The 23,796-nt window shown below is 61.5% G+C and overlaps 2 protein-coding genes across 11 annotated transcripts; one reads left to right on the forward strand and one right to left on the reverse strand.

Annotated features, from left to right (window-relative positions):
* Window positions 1-3,714: 3,714 nt before the first annotated feature.
* On the forward strand, window positions 3,715-6,452 carry DERL3 (derlin 3). 9 transcript variants are annotated; one of them, XM_081542245.1, is made up of 7 exons: window positions 3,715-3,824; window positions 3,969-4,034; window positions 4,126-4,199; window positions 4,309-4,431; window positions 4,932-5,004; window positions 5,273-5,496; window positions 5,596-6,452. In XM_081542245.1, exons 1-7 carry the CDS (start codon window positions 3,732-3,734, stop codon window positions 5,675-5,677), a joined length of 735 nt encoding a protein of 244 aa, XP_081398371.1. In that variant the 5' UTR covers window positions 3,715-3,731; the 3' UTR covers window positions 5,678-6,452. The 9 variants fall into 9 exon arrangements, with proteins under 9 accessions (XP_081398371.1, XP_081398375.1, XP_081398373.1 ...); XM_081542249.1 differs by having other exon boundaries at window positions 4,309-4,402; window positions 4,809-5,004; window positions 5,406-5,496; XM_081542247.1 differs by lacking the exon at window positions 4,932-5,004 and adding an exon at window positions 4,809-4,895 and having other exon boundaries at window positions 4,309-4,402.
* Window positions 6,453-7,741: 1,289 nt separating this feature from the next.
* SMARCB1 (SWI/SNF related BAF chromatin remodeling complex subunit B1) lies at window positions 7,742-23,733 on the reverse strand. Of its 2 annotated transcripts, none has more exons than XM_081542237.1 (9): window positions 23,451-23,733; window positions 20,023-20,134; window positions 18,582-18,711; window positions 15,589-15,726; window positions 14,842-14,969; window positions 14,522-14,688; window positions 11,347-11,537; window positions 8,300-8,431; window positions 7,742-8,062 (listed from the first exon to the last, which is right to left on the reverse strand). In XM_081542237.1, the coding sequence occupies exons 1-9, from the start codon at window positions 23,541-23,543 to the stop codon at window positions 8,023-8,025; spliced, it is 1,131 nt and encodes a 376-aa protein (XP_081398363.1). In that variant the 5' UTR covers window positions 23,544-23,733; the 3' UTR covers window positions 7,742-8,022. The 2 variants fall into 2 exon arrangements, with proteins under 2 accessions (XP_081398363.1, XP_081398362.1); XM_081542236.1 differs by having other exon boundaries at window positions 19,996-20,134.
* Between the last annotated feature and the right edge of the window lie 63 nt (window positions 23,734-23,796).

The raw sequence follows: 23,796 nt of genomic DNA on the forward strand, positions 1-23,796 counted from the left end.
CTCACCGGGCCAAGCGCTTACTGAGGTCTGTGCCTTCTGCCTCCTTGACCCTTCCAACCTCTCTGTTTAGTGCCTGTCACTGCAGGCTGTGGCCATCTTCTCTGACCCCCGGCTTCCTCCAAAGAGCCAGCCGCCATCTGGCCTCACCTCACTGAGGCTCCTCGCTGCCCATGGAATGGAGACCACAGCCTGCAGGGCCTGGTGGGCCAGCCTCTCAGCATGTGCAGCCCCTTCCCCCCATTCCTCCGGCCGCCTCAGGACCTTTGCACGAGCTGTCTGTCCTCCTCCTCCCTGACGGCCCCCCTGCCCCCCCAGCTCACTCGGAGACCCTCAAGTTCTGGAAGGTAGATTCTGCTACCAGGCTTGGAAGGCCAGGCCCCGGTCACCCCCACTGCCGGGCAGGCCTGACAAAGCCCACCTGGACTGTGTGTCCTTCTTACCCTCCGACCACGAGCAGCTGCTGCTGAGTGAGTTCCAGAATCAGTGCTAAAAATATCCCGTGACCCAGACAGGAAGGGCCACCAGTGACCCAGCTGCTCCTGGGGGCGCGGGCTGGAGCTGCGGTGAGGCCCACCCACAGCAGTGGGGTGGGGGTCCACGTGCTCGGAGGGATTGGGGAAGGCCTTGTGAGGGCGCCCCGTGTCATCCACAGGAAGACACAGCGCCCCCGGCACTCACCGTGTTTCTGCTTCGGGCCGGTGCTGCCTTCGGAATAAAATAACATTTAAAACTTGAGTGCACGGGGCCCTAAGAAAAGGTAGGTGAGCTCTGGTCCGTTCAGGGAGGCTTCCTGGGGTGGGGGGCATTTCCAGCACCCTCCCTCTCTCTCTTTTAACAGAACACTGAGGCTGGTAGGGAAGGAAGTGAGTGAGGGAAGGAGTCAGATCTAGGCCCTCTCAGGAGAGAAACGCTGACTAAGGGCTGGGGAGAGGGCTGGAGGTTTTCCTGTTGGCGGGGGGAGTGGGCAGGGATGGCCCCAGGTTTTGGGGTTGTCGCTGGGGGCTCGCGAGGGTCTCTCCTGGTGTGAGAGCCCTGAGAGGAAGGTGGGCTCCGTGGGCAGGCAGAGGGTGCTGTCCTGCCTGTAGGACAGGGGAGGAAGGGGTCCTCTGGGGGTCTCTAGACCTGGGCACCCCGAGCTCCTTGCTCTGCAGCAGGCAGGGGCCCCAGGCCAGCAAGGGACCACAGGCCCCTCCCGCCATAGTCCTCAGCCCACGAGAAAGGAGGTAGCCCTGCTGCTCAGGACGGACAGATGGAGTAAAAGCCATCAGCATCCAGCATACCACCTTCCTGGGTCAGCCTGGCTCCCGGGAACATGTGGAGCCCGGGGCGTCTTTCTGTAATGAACCGTCTGGAGGTGCCGGGGTTGGGAGCCACGGATCTGGTGCCTCCAGAGCAGCCTGTACTGGGCCTGACGCTAGACGGGAAAGCCCGGACTCGCGGTGATGGCCCGCCCCAGGCCCTGCTCTGCCTCCTACCAGGCCGAGTCCCCACCTGGGGAACCCCCAGGCTCTCCAGGAGAGGACTCTCCAGGCAGGACGGAAGGTCTGCAGTAGAACCTGCACTGTCCCCGGCACATCCTGCCCCCACCCGGGGCTCCCAGCCTCCCAGGAGTGTGCTTCCTCAGCCCCAAACCAGGCTCCTGCCTTATCAGCCCCATCGAAGGGGAGAGACAGGCCCCTCAGTTAGCCCTGGCCTGACCCCAGCAGAGGGCCCGCAGGCCAGAATGCCTCCCCTTCCCCATGCACACAGGAAACCCGACCCCTCTCGCCGGCTCCTTCAAGCCTGGCCGGCGCCCTGGCCCTGCCGGGGTGTCTGAGGCCCTGGATCCCTGGCCTCCAGCCGCACCTCCAGCTAGGTGGGCTCTGCTCCTCCAGGTTCACCTCCAGCCTGACCTACGGCTGCTCAGCTGGGAAACAGAGGCTGCCTGAGGGAGGGGTTTTCAGCCTGCTCCCACTGCCCAGCCTCCCGATGCCTTGATCCGACTCCTGCTGTTATCAGACCGACCTCTCCTCAGGCTTGAACCAAATGCACACCCCCCTTCATCCGGGCCTCTTCCTCCCTGCTCCCCTTCCCAAGTGGACCTCCAAGAGCACTCCCCAGGGTCTCCTCTTAGCCCTCCCGTCATCCATCCATGCAATGGAGAAAACCGTCTTGGCTGGCTGTCTCCACTCTGGTCTCCTTGGGGGACTCAGGGCCCCGCCCAGGGCTTCCCTCACCTGTCACACTGGCATCCGAGGTTGAGCTCCCGTTCCGTAAAGGTCTGGCACTTCCTCTCCCTTGTGGTCACTATCCAGGGCCCTTGGCGCGGCTGTGCATCTCAGAGCCTTCCCAGGCCACATGTCCCAGGGCCTCCCACCGCCTGGCCCCTGCAGCCCTGTCCTGGCTCTGCTGCAGCCTCCCTGCTTGTCCACCTTCTCTCTCTAACTCATGACGGTCGAGCTGGCTGGGCCTGGCCTCGCACCTCAGGCATCTCAACGCAGGCCCAAGGCTACAAAGGCCACTGGTCCACTGAAGACCATTACCCACACTTGAGCCGCTTGCCTGGCCTCTCCCCCATTTGGATTTTTCCTCGCGGATGTCACGTAGATCCCCCAGACTCAGTGATGCCAGAACAGTACACTCCATCTGCCTGACCTTCCCTCAAGCATTCTCCAGCTCAGGAAAGGCCACTGCCTTCCATCTCCCCTACGGCTCAGTCCCTGAAGTCACCCTTGACTCCTGTCTCCCAGCTCCGTCTAGTCTGCTGGCAAAACCCACATCCCGGCCCTCTTGGTCCTCCAGGTTCGGCCCTGCCCAAGCCACTAGCATCCCTGGCGTCCTCCGCCTGCCCCCGGATTCCTCTGGCCGACTGCTGTCCTCACAGCAGACACAGGCATCTTTTTAAAGTGGCAATCAAGCATCACTTCTTCCCAGAGCCTTCCAAGATCATCCCATCTGGCAGGGGGCCTGCTACCCAGCCCTCCAGCCTCCACGTGGCTCTTATCTCCATCAGTGCGCTATCTTGCAAACACTAGTTCTCATCTTAGCAGAAGCCCCTGACCCCCCCAACCCCCGCCCTCGCACCGACTCCTTTGCTGCTCTGGTTCTCAGAGAGGACATCCTGGGACCCCAGCCAGCCCAGGTGGGTTGGCTGAGCAGGGCGGTCAAACTCCGGGCTCTGCCCCACCCATGCCCCACCCACGCTGCGTGGGTGGAGGCCGAGGATGGGAGGCCGGGAGGCAGTGGGACCGGGGTGGGGGGCCGGGGCCGGGGCCGGGGCCGGGGCCGGGGCCTGGGGAAGCGGCGGGACCGGGGGTCGGGGGCCAGGGGCCGGGCGGGAAGCGGCGTGGCCGCACCCCTCAGTCTCTCGGGGGCGGGAGGCCCCCTCTAACAAGTGCTCGTAGCCTCGCCCGCAGGGTGGGCCCAGGTGTGCCTGCTACCGGCCCGCCCCTAAGGCCCCTAAGGGCTCATTGGCCACCTCTTCTACCTCTCCGCCGCCGCGGACACCACAACAGGCGCCACGTGCTCCAGCGTGGGGCCTGCTCATTGGCTCTGAGTCCCGCCCCGCCCACGCCCAGTCCCGCCCCCTGTCCCCCGCTCTCTCTTCCTATTGGCTATCTGACCCTGGGCCCCGCCCCCTATCCACTGGCGCGCTCCACCGCAGATGCGGATTGGCTGAAGGCGGGTGGGCGGAGCTTGGAGGCGGGTTAAGAGAGCGCGGCAGCCCAACCACGCGTGCCTGGGAAGCGTCCATGGCGTGGCAGGGGCTGGCGAGCGGGTTCCTGCAGGTGCCGGCGGTGACGCGGACCTACACTGCGGCCTGCGTTCTCACCACCGCCGCCGTGGTGAGCTGGGAGGGCGAGTGGGAGAGCGCCGCTGTGGTTACCGCCCCCGGGGGTTGCCAAGGTTACGATTGGATTTCCCCCCCCCCCCGCTCCTCCGGGGTGGGTGGGTCGGGGGGCAGTTTCTAAGACCCCCTGGTTCCGCAGCAGCTGGAACTCCTCAGTCCCTTCCAGCTCTACTTCAACCCTCACCTCGTGTTCCGGAAGTTCCAGGTGAGGCCGCCCCGCCCCTTGCACCTGCTGGCCCAACCCCTCCCTCCCAGCGCCGGCCTGACCGCCCCCCACCCCGCCGTACCCCACGCAGGTCTGGAGGCTCATCACCAACTTCCTCTTCTTCGGGCCCCTGGGATTCAGTTTCTTCTTCAACATGCTCTTCGTGTATCCTGCGCCGTGGTGGAGGCGGGAGCGGGAGGAGCCGGGCGGGAGGCAGCGGACCCGGGCAAGCTGAGCCCCTCCAGAGGGCACACTTCCTATACTAAAGCCGCAGGTTCCGCTACTGCCGCATGCTGGAGGAGGGCTCCTTCCGCGGCCGCACGGCCGACTTCGTCTTCATGTTTCTCTTCGGGGGCGTCCTGATGACTGTATCCTTCCCTGGCTCGGGGACCTGTGGGTCCGTGCCTGTGCTGGCCCTGGGGCCCTGCTTTAGCCCTGGCCGCAGAGGGAAAGAGTTGCGCCCCTGAGCTGAGGATGTTTTTGAGCGTGCATCACGTGCTCAGCTCCAGGTTCCCCTGGCGAACTCCAGGGCTACACCCAAAATACCACAGGGCAGGGTGCCCAGGGGCTGAGTCCTGAATACAGGTAGCCAGGAGGATCTAGGGCTGGGCCCAGGAGCTGGGGTGAGGTGGAGAGGCAGGGTGGACCAGGGGGCCCCTGGAGGCCACAGTTAGGTCTTAGATTGGGAAGCGAAACCAACCAGCTTGAGGGTTCCAGGGGTTTAGGAAATCAGAGGGACCCTGGGCAGGGCACAAGACCTTGACTCTGGCCCAGCTGCTGGGGCTCCTGGGCAGCCTGTTCTTCCTGAGCCAGGCCCTCACGGCCATGCTGGTGTATGTGTGGAGCCGCCGCAGCCCCGGGGTGAGGGTCAACTTCTTTGGCCTTCTCACCTTCCAGGCGCCGTTCCTGCCTTGGGCGCTCATGGGCTTTTCGATGCTGCTGGGCAACTCCATCCTGGTGGACTTGCTGGGTGAGCCTGCTGTCCACCGAGCCCACCCCAAGCTGGGTGTGCTGCGCCAGAACCCTGGTCCTCTCACTGTCCCTCAGTCCTCTTCCTCCCTCCTGGCGCCCCTATCCTTCCAGCCCCTCCAACAAGCCAGCCTGTCGGTTTTACTTCTTCGAGCCTGACCCATTCGCTGACACTTGTGTGGGGCCCGACCTCGTGGGGATGGGTGGCTCAGGGTGCCTGCTTCACGGCTCCAGTTCCTCTGATGTCCTCAGGCCTGACCTCCTCCCAGGTTCTGCCCACTTCTGAGCCAAGCCTGGCCCCACGCTGGGCCGGCCGGCCGGCCGTGCAGGGCATCGGACACCCGTGCTCTGGGAGCTTCAGGGCTGTGGAGGGTGGCCTTGGCATAGGCGGCTCTCCCACAGGGATTGTGGTGGGCCACATCTACTACTTCCTGGAGGACATCTTCCCCAACCAGCCTGGAGGCAAGAGGCTGCTGCTGACCCCTAGCTTCCTGTGAGTGCTGACAGCCTTCACCACCTCCTCCTCAGATGGCTGTCCACCCCATGGGGGGGACCCTGCTGGCTGCAGCTCAGCATTGGCCCCTCCCCACAGGAAGCTGCTACTGGATGCCCCAGAGGAGGACCCCAATTACCTGCCCCTCCCCGAGGAGCAGCCAGGACCCCTGCAGCAGTGAGGACGACCCCACCCACAACCCTGGCCTGCAACGCAGCTCCCTGTCCTGGAGGCCGGGCCCAGGCCCAGGGCCCCCGCCCTGAATAAACAAGTGACCTGCAGCCTGTTCCCCACAGCACTGGCTCTCCTGCCTCAGCCGGCCTCTCCACGCGGGGGGCAGGTGCTGCTGTCCGAGAGCCAGGCCACCAAGGCTGACCTGCTCTCGGACCCAGCACAGGAGGCACAGCGGGAGGCCCAGAGAAGGTCCAGAACCTGCCCAGTCGCCAGCAGAGCTCAGCTCAGAGGGCAGCCCCGCCGGGGATCTCATCCCCGCCCTGCCTGTGCCTTAATTCAGCTTCCAGTCATGGGGCTCAGATCTCGGGGGCGGGGCCGGGACTGGGATGCTGGGTCATGCTGAGCTCCGGCCGTGGGGGCCCTCCGTTGATGTCTCCCTAGGGCCCTCCTGTCCCGAACTAGCAACCCGCACGGAGACCTCTGCCTCATTTTCCAGCCAGGCCGCTGAAGGATGGGCCCCGTGCGGAACAGGGCCAGGTCCTTTCTGTGACCCCAAAGCCACAAGTGTCAGGTTCACAGAGTCCAGTGGCTTGAGGCAGAAGCCTCTGGGAAGCTCCACTCCTGCCGTTTGCAGCCGAGGCCCACGGGAGCCTCACCTGGCCCCCAGCTCACAGGCATCAGAGGACCAGTCCTCACGGTGGTTTATTCCTGGGTCAGCAGCAGCGCCAGCACCGCTGGCTGCCATGTTCACAGATGATAAAAGTACTCGCTGTGGGGTCGGACCTTAATGTTTTCACGAAACGTCTGGCCCTGCCGTGGGCTCTGTGGTGGGTAGGCGGGCAGGTGGGTGGCAGATGAGAGCCCCTCCTCGGGCCTCTCCCGGGCAGGTGGCACCTGGCCAGCAGGGGAGACAGGCAGCATCATCCTCCCACCGGCTCTGGGGCTCAGGCCACCTCCTGTTGTGGCCGGAACATCCCCCCCAGCGGTGGAGCCCACTGTCCTCGAGGCCAGCTGGGCCTGGAATCTTCCTCTTGGTTCAGGGCCTTCCGGGAAAGCCTCGCTGTCCCCTTGCCCTGGATGGAGGGCAGAGGCTGGAGTACAAGTTCCTAGGATGTGCTCTCGAGATCCCCCAAGCCCAGAGGCGAGGCCCATCTCAGCCCACTCCCCAACCGGAAACCCTCAGCTCTGCCCCTCCCAGGGTGAGGCCCCCGCCGTGTTGATGGGAGCAGAGCAGTCCTGACCCTCAGCCCTGCCAGCAACGGAAGGTGCAGGGCCTAGGCCCAGGGGCTTCATGCAACTGGGCCTGGGTCACCTGTGGTGCCTGGTCCTGGGAGGAAGCCCCCACATGCCACCTCCTGGGTGCCATGTCCAGGTCACATGTGGACCCCTCCACATCACAGCAGAGGATGCAGGGCGGCGTCACCCGGTGAGCTGGCACCGGGCCCTGCATGCGGCTTCGTGCCCTCTTACTCCTCGCAGCTGGTGGGGAAGGAGGGGCTGGCCCCGCCGGAGCACCAGCCGCGGGTGGAGGTGGGCCCCAGCCCTCCTGTCAGGCGTGTGGTGCTGGGAGGTGTGGCTGGCGTGGTGCCCACTGGCTGCAGCCGAACAGGTGGGCATAGGCCTGCAGGCCCCTGAGCTGGCAACAGGCCCACCAGCAGCGCCACACAGGATGGGCCCCTGCGAGGGCCAGAGAAGCCATGCTCCCAGCTGGGGGCCGGGCCGGGACTGACAGGCAGCCCTGCTCTCTGCGCCTCACCACTTCCACCCGCCCTGGACTCCAGGGACTTGCTGAGCTGGGTGGGTGGGAGGCCGAGGGGAGTCAAACTGCTCGTGGGGGTGGGAAGGGTGGCCCACAGGGCTGAGTGGAGCCCTGGCCCTGCTGATGGCTGGGGGCAGTTGTGTCCAGCGGGGCCGTGGTCCTGCTCATGGTTTGGGGGGGGGGGTGGTCCAGTGGAGCCCTGGTCCTGCTGAGGCCCAGCTGGGACGTGAGGCGCAGGAGGGTGAGGGGCCAGCCCGTGCCATGCTGTCCCGTTCTCAGCTCCGTGCTACCATTTTGAAGAAAAAGAACAGAACCTGTTGCCTTTTTTATTTAGAAAGTGTTGCTCACCCTGCCTGGGGCTCCTATACAAAAAACAAACACAGCTCAACACGGCCTCTCCTGACCAGAGACGGGCGGTGGGGACTGGGGCTCAGCAGACGGAATGTGTCCCCGGGCAGCGGGGGACCAGGAGGCCCCGGCCCCGCTCCTCAGGACAGCTGGGCTGCTCCCTCCTGGGCCCCTCCGAGCCAGAAGATGGAGGAGAGGCGGGCTGATCTCCAGACGCTCCCTGGGAGCCAAGCGCTGCGGGGTGGTCACCAGGCTGGGGCTGTGTTGGCCAGACGTCTCATCCGCCTGCAGGAAGGGGAGGGCAGCGACCCCCAGGATCTCTCAGCAACCAAGTGAGGGGGCGGGAACCCCCAGCCCCTCCCTCGGCCGCTCTGCTGCGTGGGCCCCTGAAGCCGCCCTCTGTCCCACCCCCCTCCCCAGGGATCGTGAGCCTGGTCCGGGCTGTGGTCAGCCGGCCTGAGGGCTAGCCTGGGACCCCTCGCCTGGGGGCCGGTCCTGCCGGGGAGGGGGCTGGGGCGGCACCTTGTGTTCCGGTCCTGGTCCCGGATCTTCTTCTCCATCTCTGCATCCGTCAGGGTCTCCAGCAGTGGGCACCACTGATCAGCGTCGCCCGTGTTCCGGATGGCGATCTCCACTGTGGGCAGGGGGTTCTCACTGCAGCAGATGGGACAGGTAGACGGTTCACAGAGCAGCCACAGGACAGGACCCCAGAAAGCAGTGTCCACCCCCCATCCCGCGGGCAGACGGAACGTGGAGCCTGGTTTCTGCGCCCGGCTCCCGACACAGGGTGGCCAGGCACGCTGCCAACCGAGCATCTTGGGGTGTGCATGTGGGGAAGGGTCCACGGGACAGTGCTGAGCCCAGCAATTCCTAGTGGACCTGTGCGGAGGTGGAGGGCCGTCTGCCCCGCTCAGCGTCCAGGAGAAAGGAGAGCAAAGGAGTCCATCCACCCAGGAGTGGAGTCCCAGGGGCCCTGCCCTGACCAGCCCGCAGGGGGCCCCTCAGCCCACGTCACAGGGGCACAGAACCCATAAGCCCTGACCGCTCCACCCCGGGGCCCCTCAAAGACGCACCCAGACTCTGCCCGAGGGCCACCCACACACCCTCTGGCTAAGTGGACTCAGGGCTGGGGGGTCAGCCTCGGCGAGGCCACAAAGGCTGGGGACGCCTGGCTGAGCTGCTGCCTCTGGCAGGAGAGCCAGGCCCAGCCCGCCCGGCGAGTCTCAGCTGCGCCCTTGCCTGCCACGCTGGCCTCTGGGCCTTCTCCTCTGTCCTCCCGCTGGGCCACTGGTGCCCAGTCCCCGAGGCTCAGCCCCAGGAGTCAGCCCTAGAGGAGGGACGGTGGGGGTCCCAGTGGGGACGGCACAGGAGAAAACAGGCCCCCCGGCCTTAGTTTTAACTCATCTGGAAAATGGAGACAGTGTTCTTGTTGCGAGGGGTTTCAGAGGACCACTACCACTAAACATCCAACACACACCCACTGCGTGGGGGCTGGGGCCCAAGCCAGTGCCCCCTGAGTCCCAGGCCGGTGGCTGGGCGGCCCCAGCCGACAGCTGCTCCCCAGCCAGGCGGCGCTGTAGCAATCCAGAAGCCAGCACCACAGACCCACACGTCACTCCTCACGTTGCGGGCTCCCAGCTGCCTTCCTCGGGGGCGGCAGACATGAAAAGTCACCAAGCCCACGCTGACGGGAGCAAACACGTCTTCCTCTTAACTTAAACAAGCGCAGGTCCCGGAGGCCCTGTGTTTACCTCCCTGTGGCTCCAGGAAGATTCCATCCCAGGGGGGTTTGTGCTAAACCAAGGGCTGCTCGGGCCAGGCCTGAAAGGAGGGGCCTGGAGCCAGGAGCCCACAGTGTGGGGACAGGCAGGCAGACGGCTGCCCACCCTCCCGGGCATTCGGCTTCCTGGGCCTCAAGGCCGCCCGGGACCCTGCATTCCCACCACCTGCCAGGTGCAAGCAGGGAGGCTGTGTTGGAGGAGGCAGAGGGCCTGGAGGGTCGTCTTCGACGTGACCTCAGTTTTACAACCTCACAGGTCTGACAGGCCAGCTGGGAGGCATGGCTGTGCCCACCTGGTAGGTGAGAACAAGACTGTGGGGAGCGACCCGCCCACCCCTCCCCAACTGGGAGGAGGGGACAAAACTCGGTGTCCCCCTCCTGCTTAAGATCAACTAACTCTGAACAAGGGGCCCAGCCCACTCGGTGGGGAAAGGGCAGTCCTTCCAACGAGCGGTGCTGGGACAGGACCCGGCAGGCCACGGTTCCTCAGCTATGACACCAACAGCACAAGCAACCCGAGAAAAAAACAGATAAACTGGACATGGTCAAAAGTAAAAACTTTCATGCCTCAAAGGATACTGTCATGAAAGTGAACTACAAACCCACAGAAAGGAAGAAGATGTGTGCCTGTGTGTCTTCGGGTACGCGGTAAGGGACCTGGCTCTGGAAGGTATAATGAACTCTTGAAAAGTGAACGTGTTAGTCACTCAGTCAGCTCTAGCTCTTTGTGACCCCACGGACGGTAGCCGCCAGGCTCCTCTGTCCATGGGATTCTCCAGGCAAGAATACTGGAGTGGGTTGCCATGCCCTCCTCTGGGGCTCTTCCCAACTCAGGGATCGAGCCTATGTCTCTCCTGCACTGGCAGGTGGGTTCTTGACCAGTAGCGCCACCTGGGTAGAAAAATCTCCAGGTGCCCTGAATGTGAGAGCAGGAGGGGAGCCAGTGAGGGGAGTCCCCTACTGCACAGCAGTGAGAGGTGCATTCTGAGTCATCCTCCGGGAATGAGGGACTTGGTGTCGATGTCACTCCCAGGACCTCAGGGTCCACTCTGGGGAGCGAGGCCACCCAGGCTGGCCCCAGGCCTGCTGGCCTCAGCTCATGAGCTGCGCGTGGACAGGCGCTGTGAGCAGGCCTCCCACAGGACTTGGGGCATGGCTGGACCCCCGTCTGTGGACTGGGGCCCCGAGGGTGCTGCGGGCCCCGAGTGGCAGCCATTCCCTCCCTTGCTCAGAGTCCCAGGAACGCAGCGGGCGCTGCCTCCCGGGGTTTCTGGGAGAAGCAGCTGAGACACAAACAGCCCCACGCGCCCCCTCAGCTCCCCCGTCAGGGGTGGTCCCTCAGCAGTGGCTGCCACACGGGGACGGTGGCAGCTTGAGTGGCCGCGTCAAGCTGAATATATGGTTTGGGCGCCTCCCGCAGTGGAAGAGGGCCCGGGGGACAGGGCTGCCCGGGGCGAGCTCCGCCAGGCCCAGGGCCACCGGCAACCGGAAGGCACGCCGGGGCCGCGGGGAGCCCGCCTGGGACACGGGACCAGATGCCCTCCCCGCTCTGTGGGCGGCCTGAACGCCACCCCGCCTCCCACGGGGCCCCGCCGCCCGCTCGCTGACTGAACAAGAAGCGGCAGCGGCGTCTGGACTGTCCTTGGCGGTGGGCGGGGGGGGGCGGGCGAGGGGAGGCCTGTCTAAGACCGAGCCTGAGTCCGGCAGGCGAGCAAGGGTCTCAGTGACGTCCCCCCGGCACACAGGACGGGAGGAGGCGGCCCTCGGTCAGCCGGCACCGAGCCCCTACCTGAAGGCGTAGGTCTTCTGATGCCAGCTCAGCTGTCCCCGGATGCTGTAGGCGATGGTGGTGACGAACTCCCCGCCCAGCCCCAGCTCGGAGCACAGCTTCAGGGCGAACTTCTCGGGCGAGTTCTCCTTCTCCGACATGTCCCACTCGAACTGGTCCACCAGGGAGATGTTCCCCACGTGGATGTTCAGCTGGCCCGGGAGCAGACTCGAGCTAGAGCGGCCCCGCTCCGGGCCAGGCCGCACCCACACCGCCCTTCTCTCCCAACGTCCCCTCTTCGTTCTCGGCAGAGCCCCGCTGCTGCTGGCTGGCGTGCCATGAAGCCGAAATGGGGTGAGGAAAACAACCCGCATCTCTCTGAAAAGGGAGTAACTACCAAGGAAGATACGCCGGTAACTGGTTAACTCCCTACAAAGAAAGCCTAGACCTGACGGCTTTACTGGTGGATCCTACCAAACGTTTCAAGAACTAACACCGGTCCTTATCAAATCCTGCCAAAAAACTGAAAAGGAAGGAACACTTCATAACTCACTGCCTTGATACCAAAGCCAGACAGAGATACTACACGAAAGGAAAAGGGGAGACCAGTACTTATTGTGAACATTGATACGGAACCTCAAGAGGCATGAGCAGAACCGCATCCAACAGCAGGTGAGGAGGATGATACACCATCATAGATGACGTCACGATGGCACAGGTTACAAAAGGTGGGACGGCTCAGTAGGAAAACTGGACAATGCAATGAACCACTTGAACGGAATGAAGGACAAAACCACACAGTCATCTCAATAAACACAGAAAAAAGCATTAGACAAAATTCAACATGCTTTCACGATAAAAGCACTCGATAAACTAAGAACAGATGGAAACTACGTCAACAAGATTAATTCAGTCAAAAAAATCACTGCAAGTATCACCCACAATGGTAGAGGACTGATAACTTTTCCTCTAAGATCAGGAACTAGCCAAGGATACCCACTCTTGCAACTTTTATTCAATATAGCGTTGGAATTTCTACTCAGTGCAATTAGGCAAGAAAAATAAACAAAAGGTATCCACCTGGAAAGGAAGAAGTAAAACTATCTCTGTTCCCAGATGTTATAATCTTATATGCAGAATTTAAGATGCTAACAAAATACTATTAGAACTAATGAATGAATTCAGCAAGGTAGCAGGATACAAAGTCGACATGCAAAAGTCAGCTGCATTTCTATATGCTAACGCTGAACAATCTGAAAAGAAAAGTATGAAGAAATTACAACAACATCAACAAGAATAAAATACCTAGAAATTAACTTAACCAGGGAGATGAAAGACTTGTACAAGGAACAATTTAAAACATGCTGAAAGAAATTAAAGACATAAATAAATGGAAAAATATCCCACGTCCATGGATTGGAAGACTTAAAATTGTTAAGTTGTCATGAATACCCAAAGCAATCTACAAAGCCAATGTAACCACTATCAAAATCCCGATAGTATTTCTGTAGAAATAGAAAAAAAAAAAGGTCTTAAAATTCATGTGGAATCTAAGGAAAAGCAAAAGGATGTCTGGTCAAAACAATGACAAAAAGAACAACAGAGCCGGAAGGCTCATACCTCCTGATTTCAAAACTTACTGCAAAGATACAAGAATGAAAACACTGTGGGACTAACATAAAAACAGACACGGACCAATGAGACAGCCCGGAAATAAACTCTCAAATAAGTGGTCAAGTGATTTTCAACAAAGATGCCAAGACCATTCGATGAAGAAGGATAGTCTCTGCAACCAATGGTTTGGGGAAAAAAGAACATATGCATGCAAAAGAATGAAGTGGGGCCCTGACCTAACCCCATATACAGAAATCAACTCACAATAGGTGGGACATAAAAGTGTAAGCTCAATCTATAAAACTCTCAGAAAAACCACAGAGTAAAACTTTATGACATTGGATTTGGCAGTGATTTCTCAGAGGCATAGGCGATAAGCGAAAAAACAAACTGGACTTCACCAAAATAAAAAACCTCTATGCATCAAAGGGCACTATCAACAACATAAAAAAGGCAACCCATGGAAAGGAAGAAAACATCTGCAAATCACAGTATCTGAAAACAGATCTCTATCTATAAGATACAGGGAACTGATAAAACAACAGGGAAACAACAAAACCCAGACTCAAAAATGGGAAGGACTTCAGCAGATGCAGAAGATAAACAAATGGCCAGCAGGGACACTAATCAGCAAGAAAAGGCCCACAAAGGTCCATATCCAAAGCTGTGGTTCTTCCAGTGGTCATGTATGGATGTGAGAGTCGGACTATAAAGAAAGCTGAGTGCTAAAGAATTGATGCTTTTGAACTGTGGTGTTGGAGAAGACTCTTGAGAGTCCCTTGGACTGCAAGGAGATCCAACCAGTCCATCCTAAAGGATCAGTCCTGGGTGTTCATTGAAAGGACTGATGTTGAAGCTGAAACTCCAATACTTGGGCCACCTGATGCGGAGAGCTGACTCATTGGAAAAGACCCTGATACTGGGAAAGATTGAGGGCGGGAGGAGAAAGGGAAGACAGAGGATGAGATGGTTGGATGGCATCACCGACTCAATGGACATGAATTTGAGCGAACTCCAGGAGAGAGTGAAGGACAGGGAAGCCTGGCGTGCTACAGTCCATGCATCCCAAATAGTTGGACTGAGCGACTGAACAGTAACAAATCAACAGGGAAATGCAAATCAAAACCACAGTGAGATACTGTTCGCCACCAGGCAGGCCTTCTTAAGGGGAGCTCAGGGCAGGTGGCCCCCTCTTCTCTCATAACGTCCCCCAGGACTGTGGGGGTTGCTGAGACAGCATGGCATGTGCTGGGCCCAGCCTGCCCATGGTGAGAGTGGCAGCGTACCCACCTCACTGTGCCCTTCCCTGCTCTGCCCATTAGCTGGGTCAACCCTGGTACCACCCAGCTTCCACTCCACGCCTGGCAAGGCTGCAGCAGCACCCAGACACGCCCAGAACGTGATGCCCTCCTCAGAAGTCAGCCCGTGCCCTTCCTGGGTTAAGCTACCTGAGAGACAGCTTTCCAGAGCCCTGCCCCACAACACGGGCACCAGACAGGCTTGCGTCGAGGCCTCCACACACCTCCGCACCTCGCAATCCCCGAGGACAAGGCAGGCCCGCTGCGGGCAAAGAGCCGCCTACCTTAATAATGACACGCTGGTCTGACTGGTCTTCCAGGATGCTGTCCGTGGGGTAGGACTCGATCTGCTGTCTGATGGCGGAGGCGATGGCCGGCACAAACGTCAGTGGGTTCAGATCCAGGTCGTCACAGAGAATCTCTGAGAACATCTCCGGGGTCATCAGCTTCTCTGAAACCAAGACGGAGCAGGGAGCTGCCGGTGGACTGCAGGGCCTACGGTCAGCACGCTCAGCCCTGGCCTCCCCCAGCCCTTCCTCTTCTGCCAACCCCCTGGGTGACTACGGGACCCCCCGTCACCACGCAGCCAGGGCAGCGGACGGACCATTCATGTTCCAGGTGAAGGCGTCCCGCAGCTTCTGCCCGTCAATCTCCATGTCCAGTCGGATGGGGACCAGAACCTCGGGCTGGGACGCATTCTCGTGGATCACGGCTGGGTCGTGGTCATCGAAGCTGGAAGGGAAGCGGCTGCCTGCTCAGCAAAGCAGGCTGGGTCTCTGTGCCCAGGGCCTCCCTCTCTGCACCACTGGTCACTGAGACCTGCGCAGAGAGGACCTGTCGACTACAGGCTGAGCTGGCAGAGACAGGGCCGGCAGGGTTCCACACGGGGCGGGAGGGGAACTGCCGACTCGGGCAGCGGGGCAAGCTCAGACGTTCCCCGCAGGAAGAGAGGTTTAAGCCCCAGAGCAGGCAGGATTCTCCCAGCAGCTCTGGGGAAGAAAGGCTATGTCCAGAAGAGGAAACCCTTGAATGAAGGCCAAGGGGTGGGAGGGTCGAGGAGCCGCTGGGGAGCCTTGGTGGCCAAGCGCCCAGGGCTCTCCACCTGCGGCCTGGACCCCGAGGGAGCCCCAGAGGACAGAGGGCAAGGCGGCTCCGCGCTCACGCCTGCACTTTGGGATGGGGAAGGGGGAAGAGACGGGGACGGCGGGGGGCGAGAAAACCAAGGGCGCCCCCCAGACCCAGGGCTGAGAGCCGCTTTCCGAGAACGCAGGGGCGCCGATGGCGAACAAACTACGGGAAACAGCCCACGTGCGCGAGGACCGCGTGGCCTGAGCGCCCGAGGCCCCCTCACCAGAGCGGGAAGGTCCGCTTCTTGTCGCGGCCCATGCGGTTCCTGTTGATGGTGGTGGAGCAGGGCACGGCGTCCAGGTGGTGCGAGCTGTTGGGCAGGGTGGGCACCCACTGGCTGTTCCTCTTGGCCTTCTGTTCCCTGGGAGACACGGACATCCCTCCGCTCAGCCTACGGACCAAAAGCCGCCCCCCAGCCGCCAGGTTGTGGCCAGTGGACGCCCGCTGCGCCCCTGCTGGGCCCCGGCCCCCGTGGGGACTTCTGTGCATCCAACTCCGCGGAGGCTATTCCCCAGACTTCCAGCGGCACCTGCTCAGGGTCACCAGGGTTAGGGGAGGGGAGCGGGCAGGGGGCCCCAGCCCAGGGGGCCCCAGCCCAGTCGGTGAGCTGTCACCCTGTGGTACGTGCTGGGCTGGGCACTCAGTAGAGAGTCAGGGTTCACGGGGCGGAGGAGCGGGGGTGGTGTGGAGGGCAGATTTCCGGAAGAGCCCCAAGGGCAGCAGACAGGAGGCTCGGGTCAATGGTTGGGCAGGGGGCCAGGGCTGGAGACACAGAGAGGGTCCCGACTCGGGGAGGGGGGGTCCTGCACTCGGCAGGCGGCTGGGAGTCCCTGGGGGTTTGCAGCAGGCAGACTCTTGATCAGGCTGTTATTTCAGACACTCGGTCCAGCCTGAGACAGGCTGGGTAACGCCTCTGGCCTCCGGGCCTTCAGGGATGTGGAGATACTCCAGAAAGTGGGACTCGCATCCCACAGGGGGAGCCCTTCTCTCCGGTCTACAAGGGGCGTTTGCCATGGGAAAAATACCAAAGGCTGTTTCGAGCCGAGGCTCCCGGGCCGGGCAGCCCGTCTGCGAGACCAGACCGCTCGTCACCGCTGGGCCGCGTCCCCGGGGACCCAGGGAGCAATCAGCGCAGCGACTGCACGACTCAGGTCTGCAGCCCCAGCCCCACAGCGTGTCACCATCGGTGACGTCCGCCCGGTTTCCCACTAAGACAGCGCCCTTCCAGGATGGGGGGCGGAGGGAGGGGCGGTGGCCCTTTCCCTCCTCTTCTGCAGCTGGGGCCCCTTGCACCCCAGTGCCTGGGCCCAGGAGCGCCCCTCGGGGTAGGGCAGGGAGGGATCTACACACCAAGGGGGCCAGGACCCCCCCGAATCTCCTGCCCTGCCCTGACATCAGGGACCTGGGGAAACGGGGGGCCAGGGCTAACGCGGGCAGGACTGAGAGCTCAGGCGGCAAGACAGGGGTCCCCGCCCCAGGCCATCTGGCTGGCGGTTTCTACTCCGGGCCCAAAGGCTAAGAGGGAAAAGGTGCCTCCCTCAGATCAGGTGCCTCCCGTCTCCGGGGAGGGCCTGCGAGGATCCTTTGTAACTTCCACGGGTGAAGCTGGTACGCTGGGCCCGTGTGGGAAGCATGGGCATAGACCGCCACACCTTTCCTGATTAAGTCTCCAGCCAGAGCTGTCACCCGGCTCCCCTCAGGCCAGCTCCACCCTCGCAGCAGCCTGTTGTATCCGGGCCGAGGCTGCCCGGCCAAACCCTCCTGTCTCATGGCCTCGAGTGGACAATGCAAGTCACGTCGCAGCATGCAAGCGGGATGACGCAGCACCATACGGGGTCCAGGCATCCAAGTCCCACCACTCAGCCTCCCTTCTGCTGCAGAGAGGTCTGTCCAAGAGCCCTGGGGGGCGATCCAGCCCCTGCCCAACTTGGCCGGTGTGGGGGAGGGGGCGTGCCACCCCTCCTGCGGGGCTGGCTGGGCGCTGGGCAGGTGCCTCCTGACAGTGGAGCCCACCAGCGGCTTTCCTCCCGCCCCACTGCCGCCCAGCAGTTCTCACTGCCCAGTAACAGGAGGCTACTGGCCTAGCTCTCTCCCTTGTGTGATGGACTCAACCAGGAGTGTTCACTGCCCCATACAAGGTTCCCGGCTGGTACCTGTGGATCTCAAAGTCCCATCCACGTGCACGTAACCTCCCGCGACTACTCTAGAGAAGCCCGGCTAACCCTCCGTCCTCACCGCACCACTGGGGCGAGAAAAGCAATCTGCAGTGCTCACGTCTACAACGGGCCAGGCCGTGAGCACACCACCTCCTTCGGGGGTTGCGAAGCGGGGGGGTGGTTAGAAAAACAATCCGACGGTGCAGTTGGGAGAAAACCTGGAAGGGGGTTGTCCACACGGCCGCCCCCCTCCCCCTCCACCACCAGTGCCCCTGGGTCTCATGCCCGGAGAGCTGAAGGTGCCAGCAGGCCCGCTGCCCGCCTCGCTTGCGTGGCCCGGGCTCGCTGCTGGTCTGCCTGCCCCACACACAGACGCAGCCCCGGCTCTCTGCTGCCACCCGCCTCCCCCAGGCGGGACTCTCCCCCACCACCATGGGCGTCTCTGGGTTCAGGACGGCCCTCACTGATGGTGTAAAGTACTTCCCGGGGCTGAGACGGATGGGCCGGAGATCCAGACGAGGCTGAGGCCGCTGCAGCGCCCGGCGCAGGGCAGCCACGGTGCAGAGCAGCCGAGCGAGCGAGTGAGCTCCCCGCTTCTTTATGCTGCCGGCTGCGTCTATCTTTACTCTGCGTTTTAGAAAAGATACCCGAGGACAAACACCGTTCCCCGTGTGTCTACTCCACACCCTTTACCTACTTATTTATTAGGGTGTCCAAGTTTTGCCGGTAAGTCTGAACGGACGAACACTACCCACAAGCAGCAACGTCCCCATGACCCTCGCCTGTTTCACTGTGAAGGTAAATGTTCTTTCAAGGGACCTGAGTTTGTACGTTCAAACCTGTCGTGTGTTTCTTTTGGAAGTGGACCTAGGCCACTGATTGTTCTGCCTTTCAAAGCATTCTAAACAACTTTCCAGAGCCCAGGGCTTGGCTTACATTTCTTAGAAATTCCAAAGACAAACACTTGGAAACTTGGCAAAGACGACCTGTGAGCACAGCGGGGGCACGGCGGACGAGGATTTCGGCTCCGAGCAGGAGGCGCCCGGGGGCTGGCGGGTACCTGAGGTAGGTGGGGGGCTCGGTGCTGATGGACACGGCCTTGTACTTCTCATCGTTGCCGTCCAGGATCTCCTCCACCTCGGAGGCTTTCAGCAGGGTCACACTGGTGGCCAGGGTCGTGTATCCATGATCTGCAACCAGAGACGGGGCCGCGGTCAGCCCGCGGGCGGGTGGCAGGCAGGAGCAGCCAGGAGATGCGGCACACCGAGGCCCTCACATGCAGGAGGTGGGGAAGCGGCTGTGGGCCTCACGACTGCCCGATGCTGGCCTCTTCCAAAGGGGCGGCCTGGACCCTGGCTTTCTCCAGAGGCCCTGCCGGTTGCCCACACGGGCTCCGACCACAGGGCCTCTGGGGACAGGAGGGCTCCAGAGTGAGCCGGCCAGCGGGAAGAGGTCTGACACCGCTGCAGTCCACGACACGAAGCGAGGTGGAGGTGGAGATGGGATGAGGGATGAGAAACACTTTTCTTTTAAAACAAGAGCCCAGAGAGCTGGAAAGAGCAACAGGAACTCCTGGCCCCGGTGCCAGCGGCTACGAGCGGCCGTGGGGGCCCGAGTTCTCGGCAATCCGACCACAGCTTGCCTAGGGAGCCGGGTGGAGACGGGGGTTAGGGGAAGGCGGCTCCCCAGCGAGCGCGAGGCCCAGGGTCACCAAGGCTCGCCAGGGGCAAGCGCAGCTGGCGGCGCAGGGTTAGTGACCGGCGCTGCACCCGGTGCAGGAGGGCCAGGGAGGGGCTGAAAGGTCACAGCAGTGCGTGGACAAGAGGCTCCGGCTCCTGCGTTAAAAGAACGCGGCGGACAGGCCACGGCAGCGCCACGGACACACCCACCCCGGACGGACTGCCCAGCACACGCACACACACGGGCACGTGCGCGCACAGGAGCGCGCGCACACGGGGCGCCGGCCGGTTCCACCAGGGCGTCTCGGTGCCCGCGCCCGGAGGCGGCGCCCCGTGGGCCCAGGCGCACACAGCACGGAGCGAACATGCACACGAGCGACCGCTAGCGGACCGGCTGCCAGACCAGGTGCCACACGATGGATGGGGGAGAGGGGGGGCGGGGGTGGGGAGCGAAGCGGTGAGAGCCCGGAGGGGGGCGGGGCCGGGGCCGCCCCACCGCCCAGGCGCATGGAGGGTGAGGATGGCGCACGCCCGCGGATGGCACAGCATCACAGCAATCCTAAAACGTTTTCAGACCGGTGCGTCTTCACCGCGCCCGCGCCCCGCCCGGCCCTCTGCCCGCCGGGCACCCCCTGACCCCGACCACCCTGACCGAGGACCCCCCCCAACCCTGGGGATGCTCCGCCAAGCTAAGGTCAGGGCTGCCGTGAAGACGCGCCGGGGTGAAAACGTTTTATCTTCATGACATAAGCGAGTGGTTTTGAAACAGGTTTACAAACCCTCGTGAAGACGCACCCTTAGTGTTAGGTTTTGTTTTTTTACCATGTGACGATGCAACTATTTTCTTCCTCTCTTCCACAGTGGCTAGTCGCCTCCAGAGCGAGGGGTATCTCTTGTACAGAGAACCTCGGAACATACGGAGGTAGTTTCCCACCTAGGGGTAAAGCGAGAAGGCTCATTACGAGGGCCAGGGCTCCTCAGGGAAGGGCAGGGCCCTGGCGCAGAGGCTCTGCCGCCTCAGTGACACGCAGACCACGTGCGGCCCACGGGCACCGGGCTCCGAGGAAAAGGCAAAGCCCGATCTGCTGACATCAGGGGTTCCGCGCAGCAGGGAAGGTCTGGCCCGCAGCTGGCCTGCTGGCAGGGGTAAGCTCTGCTTCCCGACGACGACAGCATCAAGTTCAGGAAGGGCCAAGCAGACTCTGGTGAGACACAGCCCCCCGGAGCTCCCCGAGAAGCTCTGACTTTGCACTAAAGATCTCTGGCGCGGTTCAGAAATGTCAGGCCTCTCTTCCTTTTATCTTAAGACTTTGATATTTTTACAACGTAATAAAGACCAAAAAGGGCTTTTAATTTTAGACAGATGCAGGATAATTTCCCCCATGGCCCTTGCAGCTTTGTTTTAGTAACAGAACTCAAACCAGAAATACCAAAGGAATTTTCCAGAGTTTCAAAAGCGCTTATCAGCAATCACTAGATCGCTGTATACATCATCACTGCCCCAAACAATAGTTTGCCTGTGCCAGATACTCAAAGTACAACTTACTTGAAAAAAACAAATCTAGTCCTAACGTTTTTACAAAGAAACTCCATTGCTTCGCTGACTTTTCAGAAACAACCACTCGATCTCATGGCGGGGGACGGTTGCTGGACTGGGTGCCGGCTCCTCCTGCAACAGGACATCACTTCCCTCTTCTCAGTCTCCCTACTCCTCCTGTCAAATGTTCATCAGCTGTAAAGTTCACCCCACAAAGGACCCACTTCTGCTATTTCCCCACGTACCTACCCCATTATAGTATTTTTATTTTTTACAGTTTCTGCATTTTTCATGAATTTAAGAGATTTACACAACCAGGGATGCTGAACAGCGTGAGAGAAGGTGGCCACAGGGTCCCTCCTGCTCCCCACCACAGGCGCCGGCCCTTGCAAGTTATCTGGCTTGAGTGTGGTTACCATCCGGGGGTAAACACAGAGTTTCCAGTAGGTTTTTGACAAGACGCTGACCCTAATGTCCCCAGGACTACTGTGCAGGTCCTGCAGACCTCCCAGCCTCCTAGGCCCTTCCCGAGGTCCCTTTAGAACTTAGGAGAGTCGGTCTGCCGCCCTGGGTTTTCCCTGAACCAGCCTTTGCCCCCTCTGGACCTGGGTTCCCCAAATGGAAAACGAAGGTGTGGGTATGGAGGCTCCCTGGGCTCCTCTCAGCTGTGCCTCTGCGTGGTGATGACGGCTGCCCATGGAGGGGCAGGACTGGGGCAGCTGCAGACACCCTCCCAAGGCTGCTACTCCCGAGTGGTGTGGGGGCTGTGGGCACTGCTCTGCTGGGCCCACCTCTCGGAAACCAGTGCCTGCTGTTTGCCCAGGGCAACCGGCCTGGGGGCCAACCACCACTGCCGTCAGAGGAGCTGCTGGCTGTGAGCAGACGCCACTCTAGCCCTGAACCCTGCCCAGGTCTCCTGAGGTCTGAATATTGTAAAGTCAGGCCCCAGACGGCAACTGCCTCTCCCTCCTGCCTCTAAAACTGCCTCTATAAACTGCCTCTCAGGACAAATCTCACTCACCAGGGCTGAAACAGAAGACTGCAGTTATCTTTCTCAAATCTAAGATGTGCTACAGGGAAAGTGGCAGAAACTGTCTAGTCTAAGCATCTCATTAGGAACTTGAGACAAGTGCCATGGACGCCGAGCTGGAGCCAGGACTCCTGACGTCTGCCCACCTGGCACCGGGCTCCACCCAGTAAACGTAAGCTTGATTTTCAAAAGTACCACCGACTCGGAGCCAACGCTAAACCGGCCGCTCTTCCTGCCCATTAGGTCGGGTGAAGGTTTCTTTAATCAACCTGCCGCTCACCACATGCCTCTGTACCCACAGGCTGGCAGAGACCTTTCTGAGCTACGGCACGTGGAAGGCAGTGGCGCCTCTCCTCAGTACGGCCAGCTGTCCAGAGGAGAGTTTCTGTGATGATGTGAAAATACATTGCATCCGGCGCCCTGTGTTTTATAAAAACTGGTGAGGAAAGGAAACACAGCAAGTTCTGATGCTACTGACAACACGGGTCTCATAACTCAGTACAAGTCAGACGAGCCACAGGGAGTCACAGGGAATCCCGAAAGCCTCATCAAGTGTGACCATCGTGAGGCTTAATTCATTCACAGTGTATTCAATCGTGAAGAGGGAAAAAAAATTGTAAAAAAAAAAAAGTGAAATGCGTAATACTGAAAACTGCTGCTAGGAGAAGCAAGCATTGGCGTTTGTTAACTGCTGTAACTCCCCGAGACCCGCACTCGCCTTGCTACAAAAGGGAGGCACTACTGCTGGCCACGCGCACATGTGAACCGCGGACCCGTAATTTTACAGTGTGTGTGTATGTGGACACACAGGCACAAGCCAGAGACTGCCAAGGGCTGAGGGACACTGGAAGAACTTAATATACTTGGTGCACACGGCCAGTGAGAGTCAGTCACCCAGCCGATTCAACAGAGTGCTGAAAGGTCACCTTTTAGGTAAGGATGAAGGGGTTTGAGGCTCGTTCCCTTGCAGTAACTCAGAGTTAGTCCAAGATATCCGAAGTGTCAGGTGCCTCCCATTTGCTGATGGACCTAGCTCGGGGCTGGCTGGACCCCAGCCGTCCAAAAGCAAGCATCGTCCTCCCAACCTATCTTCTCACTGATAATGGAAGATCAGAACGCCCACCCCGAAGTCAAAGAACACCAAGCGGGTGAGCCCACACTAAGCTCGGTGTTTCGAATCGGCGGTTTCAGGATTCCAGCTGCGGCAAAAGGGAGGGAGAGAGGGAGGGAGCGTGCGAGGGGTCCACCTCCTCGCCCCGTGTGCCGCAAGGGATAACCCAACACCCCGTTTCTGTACGTCCGGCTGGAGCTGTGGAACTCAGCGCGGACCCGGGGCCACCGCGACTCCCGGGGCCCTGGCCGGGAGGCGCGTCCCCGCTCCCGGGACGCGGGTGGGCGTGCCCAGACGGCCTGTCGCGGGGCGGGGCCGGCTCGGCCACGCCCAGATAGGCCACGCCCCGGCCCGCCCGCTGCGTCCCCCGGGACAAGGGTGGGCGTGCCCAGACGGCCGGGCGGGGGCTGCTCGGCCACGCCCAACAGGTCACGCCCCCGGCCGCGCACGCGCACGCAGGCCCTCGGCGATGAATGGAGACGCGCGTTCCCGGCGCGCATACCCGCCCCGAGGCTCCCGCGGGAACCGGGCCGGCCGGGAGGCCCGGAGGGCAAAGGCGCGCCGCGGGCTACCTCAGAGCCGATCATGTAGAACTCGCCGTCGTCTTCCAGCTGGAACTTGACGGGCTTCTGCCCGAAGGTCTTGCTCAGCGCCATCATCATCATTGCGGCGGCAGAGGCGGGCGGCCACGGCCGGGCTGCGAGGATCGGGAGGGCCGAGGCGGGGCCGGGGGCGCTCCTAGCCCGGGGAAGCCGACGCGGGAGGCGAAGGGCGGGCCGGGCCGGGGGCGCTCGCGCCGCCGCTGGGCTTCTCCGCCGCCGCCGCCGCAGACGACGAGCAGGCCGCCCTCAGTGCGCAGGCGCGGGCGTTGACGCTGACGCGCGCGCCGCCGCCGCCGCCGCCGCCGCCCGGACAAAA

This window comes from Giraffa tippelskirchi, chromosome 11, assembly GCF_054371585.1.
Source record: "Giraffa tippelskirchi isolate mGirTip1 chromosome 11, T2T-mGirTip1v1.2.pri, whole genome shotgun sequence".
Taxonomy (NCBI): Eukaryota; Metazoa; Chordata; class Mammalia; order Artiodactyla; family Giraffidae; genus Giraffa; species Giraffa tippelskirchi.

What these genes read in the sequence shown, in the direction of transcription:
- DERL3 (XM_081542245.1), top strand. Translation starts at nt 3,732, where the DNA reads ATGGCGTGGCAGGGGCTGGCGAGCGGGTTCCTGCAGGTGCCGGCGGTG. An exon ending in TTCTTCAACATGCTCTTCGT is followed by an intron (nt 4,200 to 4,308) that starts GTATCCTGCGCC and finishes CTAAAGCCGCAG; the next exon opens with GTTCCGCTACTGCCGCATGC. An exon ending in CTGCTGACCCCTAGCTTCCT is followed by an intron (nt 5,497 to 5,595) that starts GTGAGTGCTGAC and finishes CCCTCCCCACAG; the next exon opens with GAAGCTGCTACTGGATGCCC.
- SMARCB1 (XM_081542236.1), bottom strand. Translation starts at nt 23,543, where the DNA reads ATGATGATGATGGCGCTGAGCAAGACCTTCGGGCAGAAGCCCGTCAAG. An exon ending in GAGCCCCCCACCTACCTCAG is followed by an intron (nt 15,727 to 18,581) that starts GTACCCGCCAGC and finishes CGTGTCTCCCAG; the next exon opens with GGAACAGAAGGCCAAGAGGA. An exon ending in CTTCACCTGGAACATGAATG is followed by an intron (nt 14,689 to 14,841) that starts GTCCGTCCGCTG and finishes TCTTGGTTTCAG; the next exon opens with AGAAGCTGATGACCCCGGAG.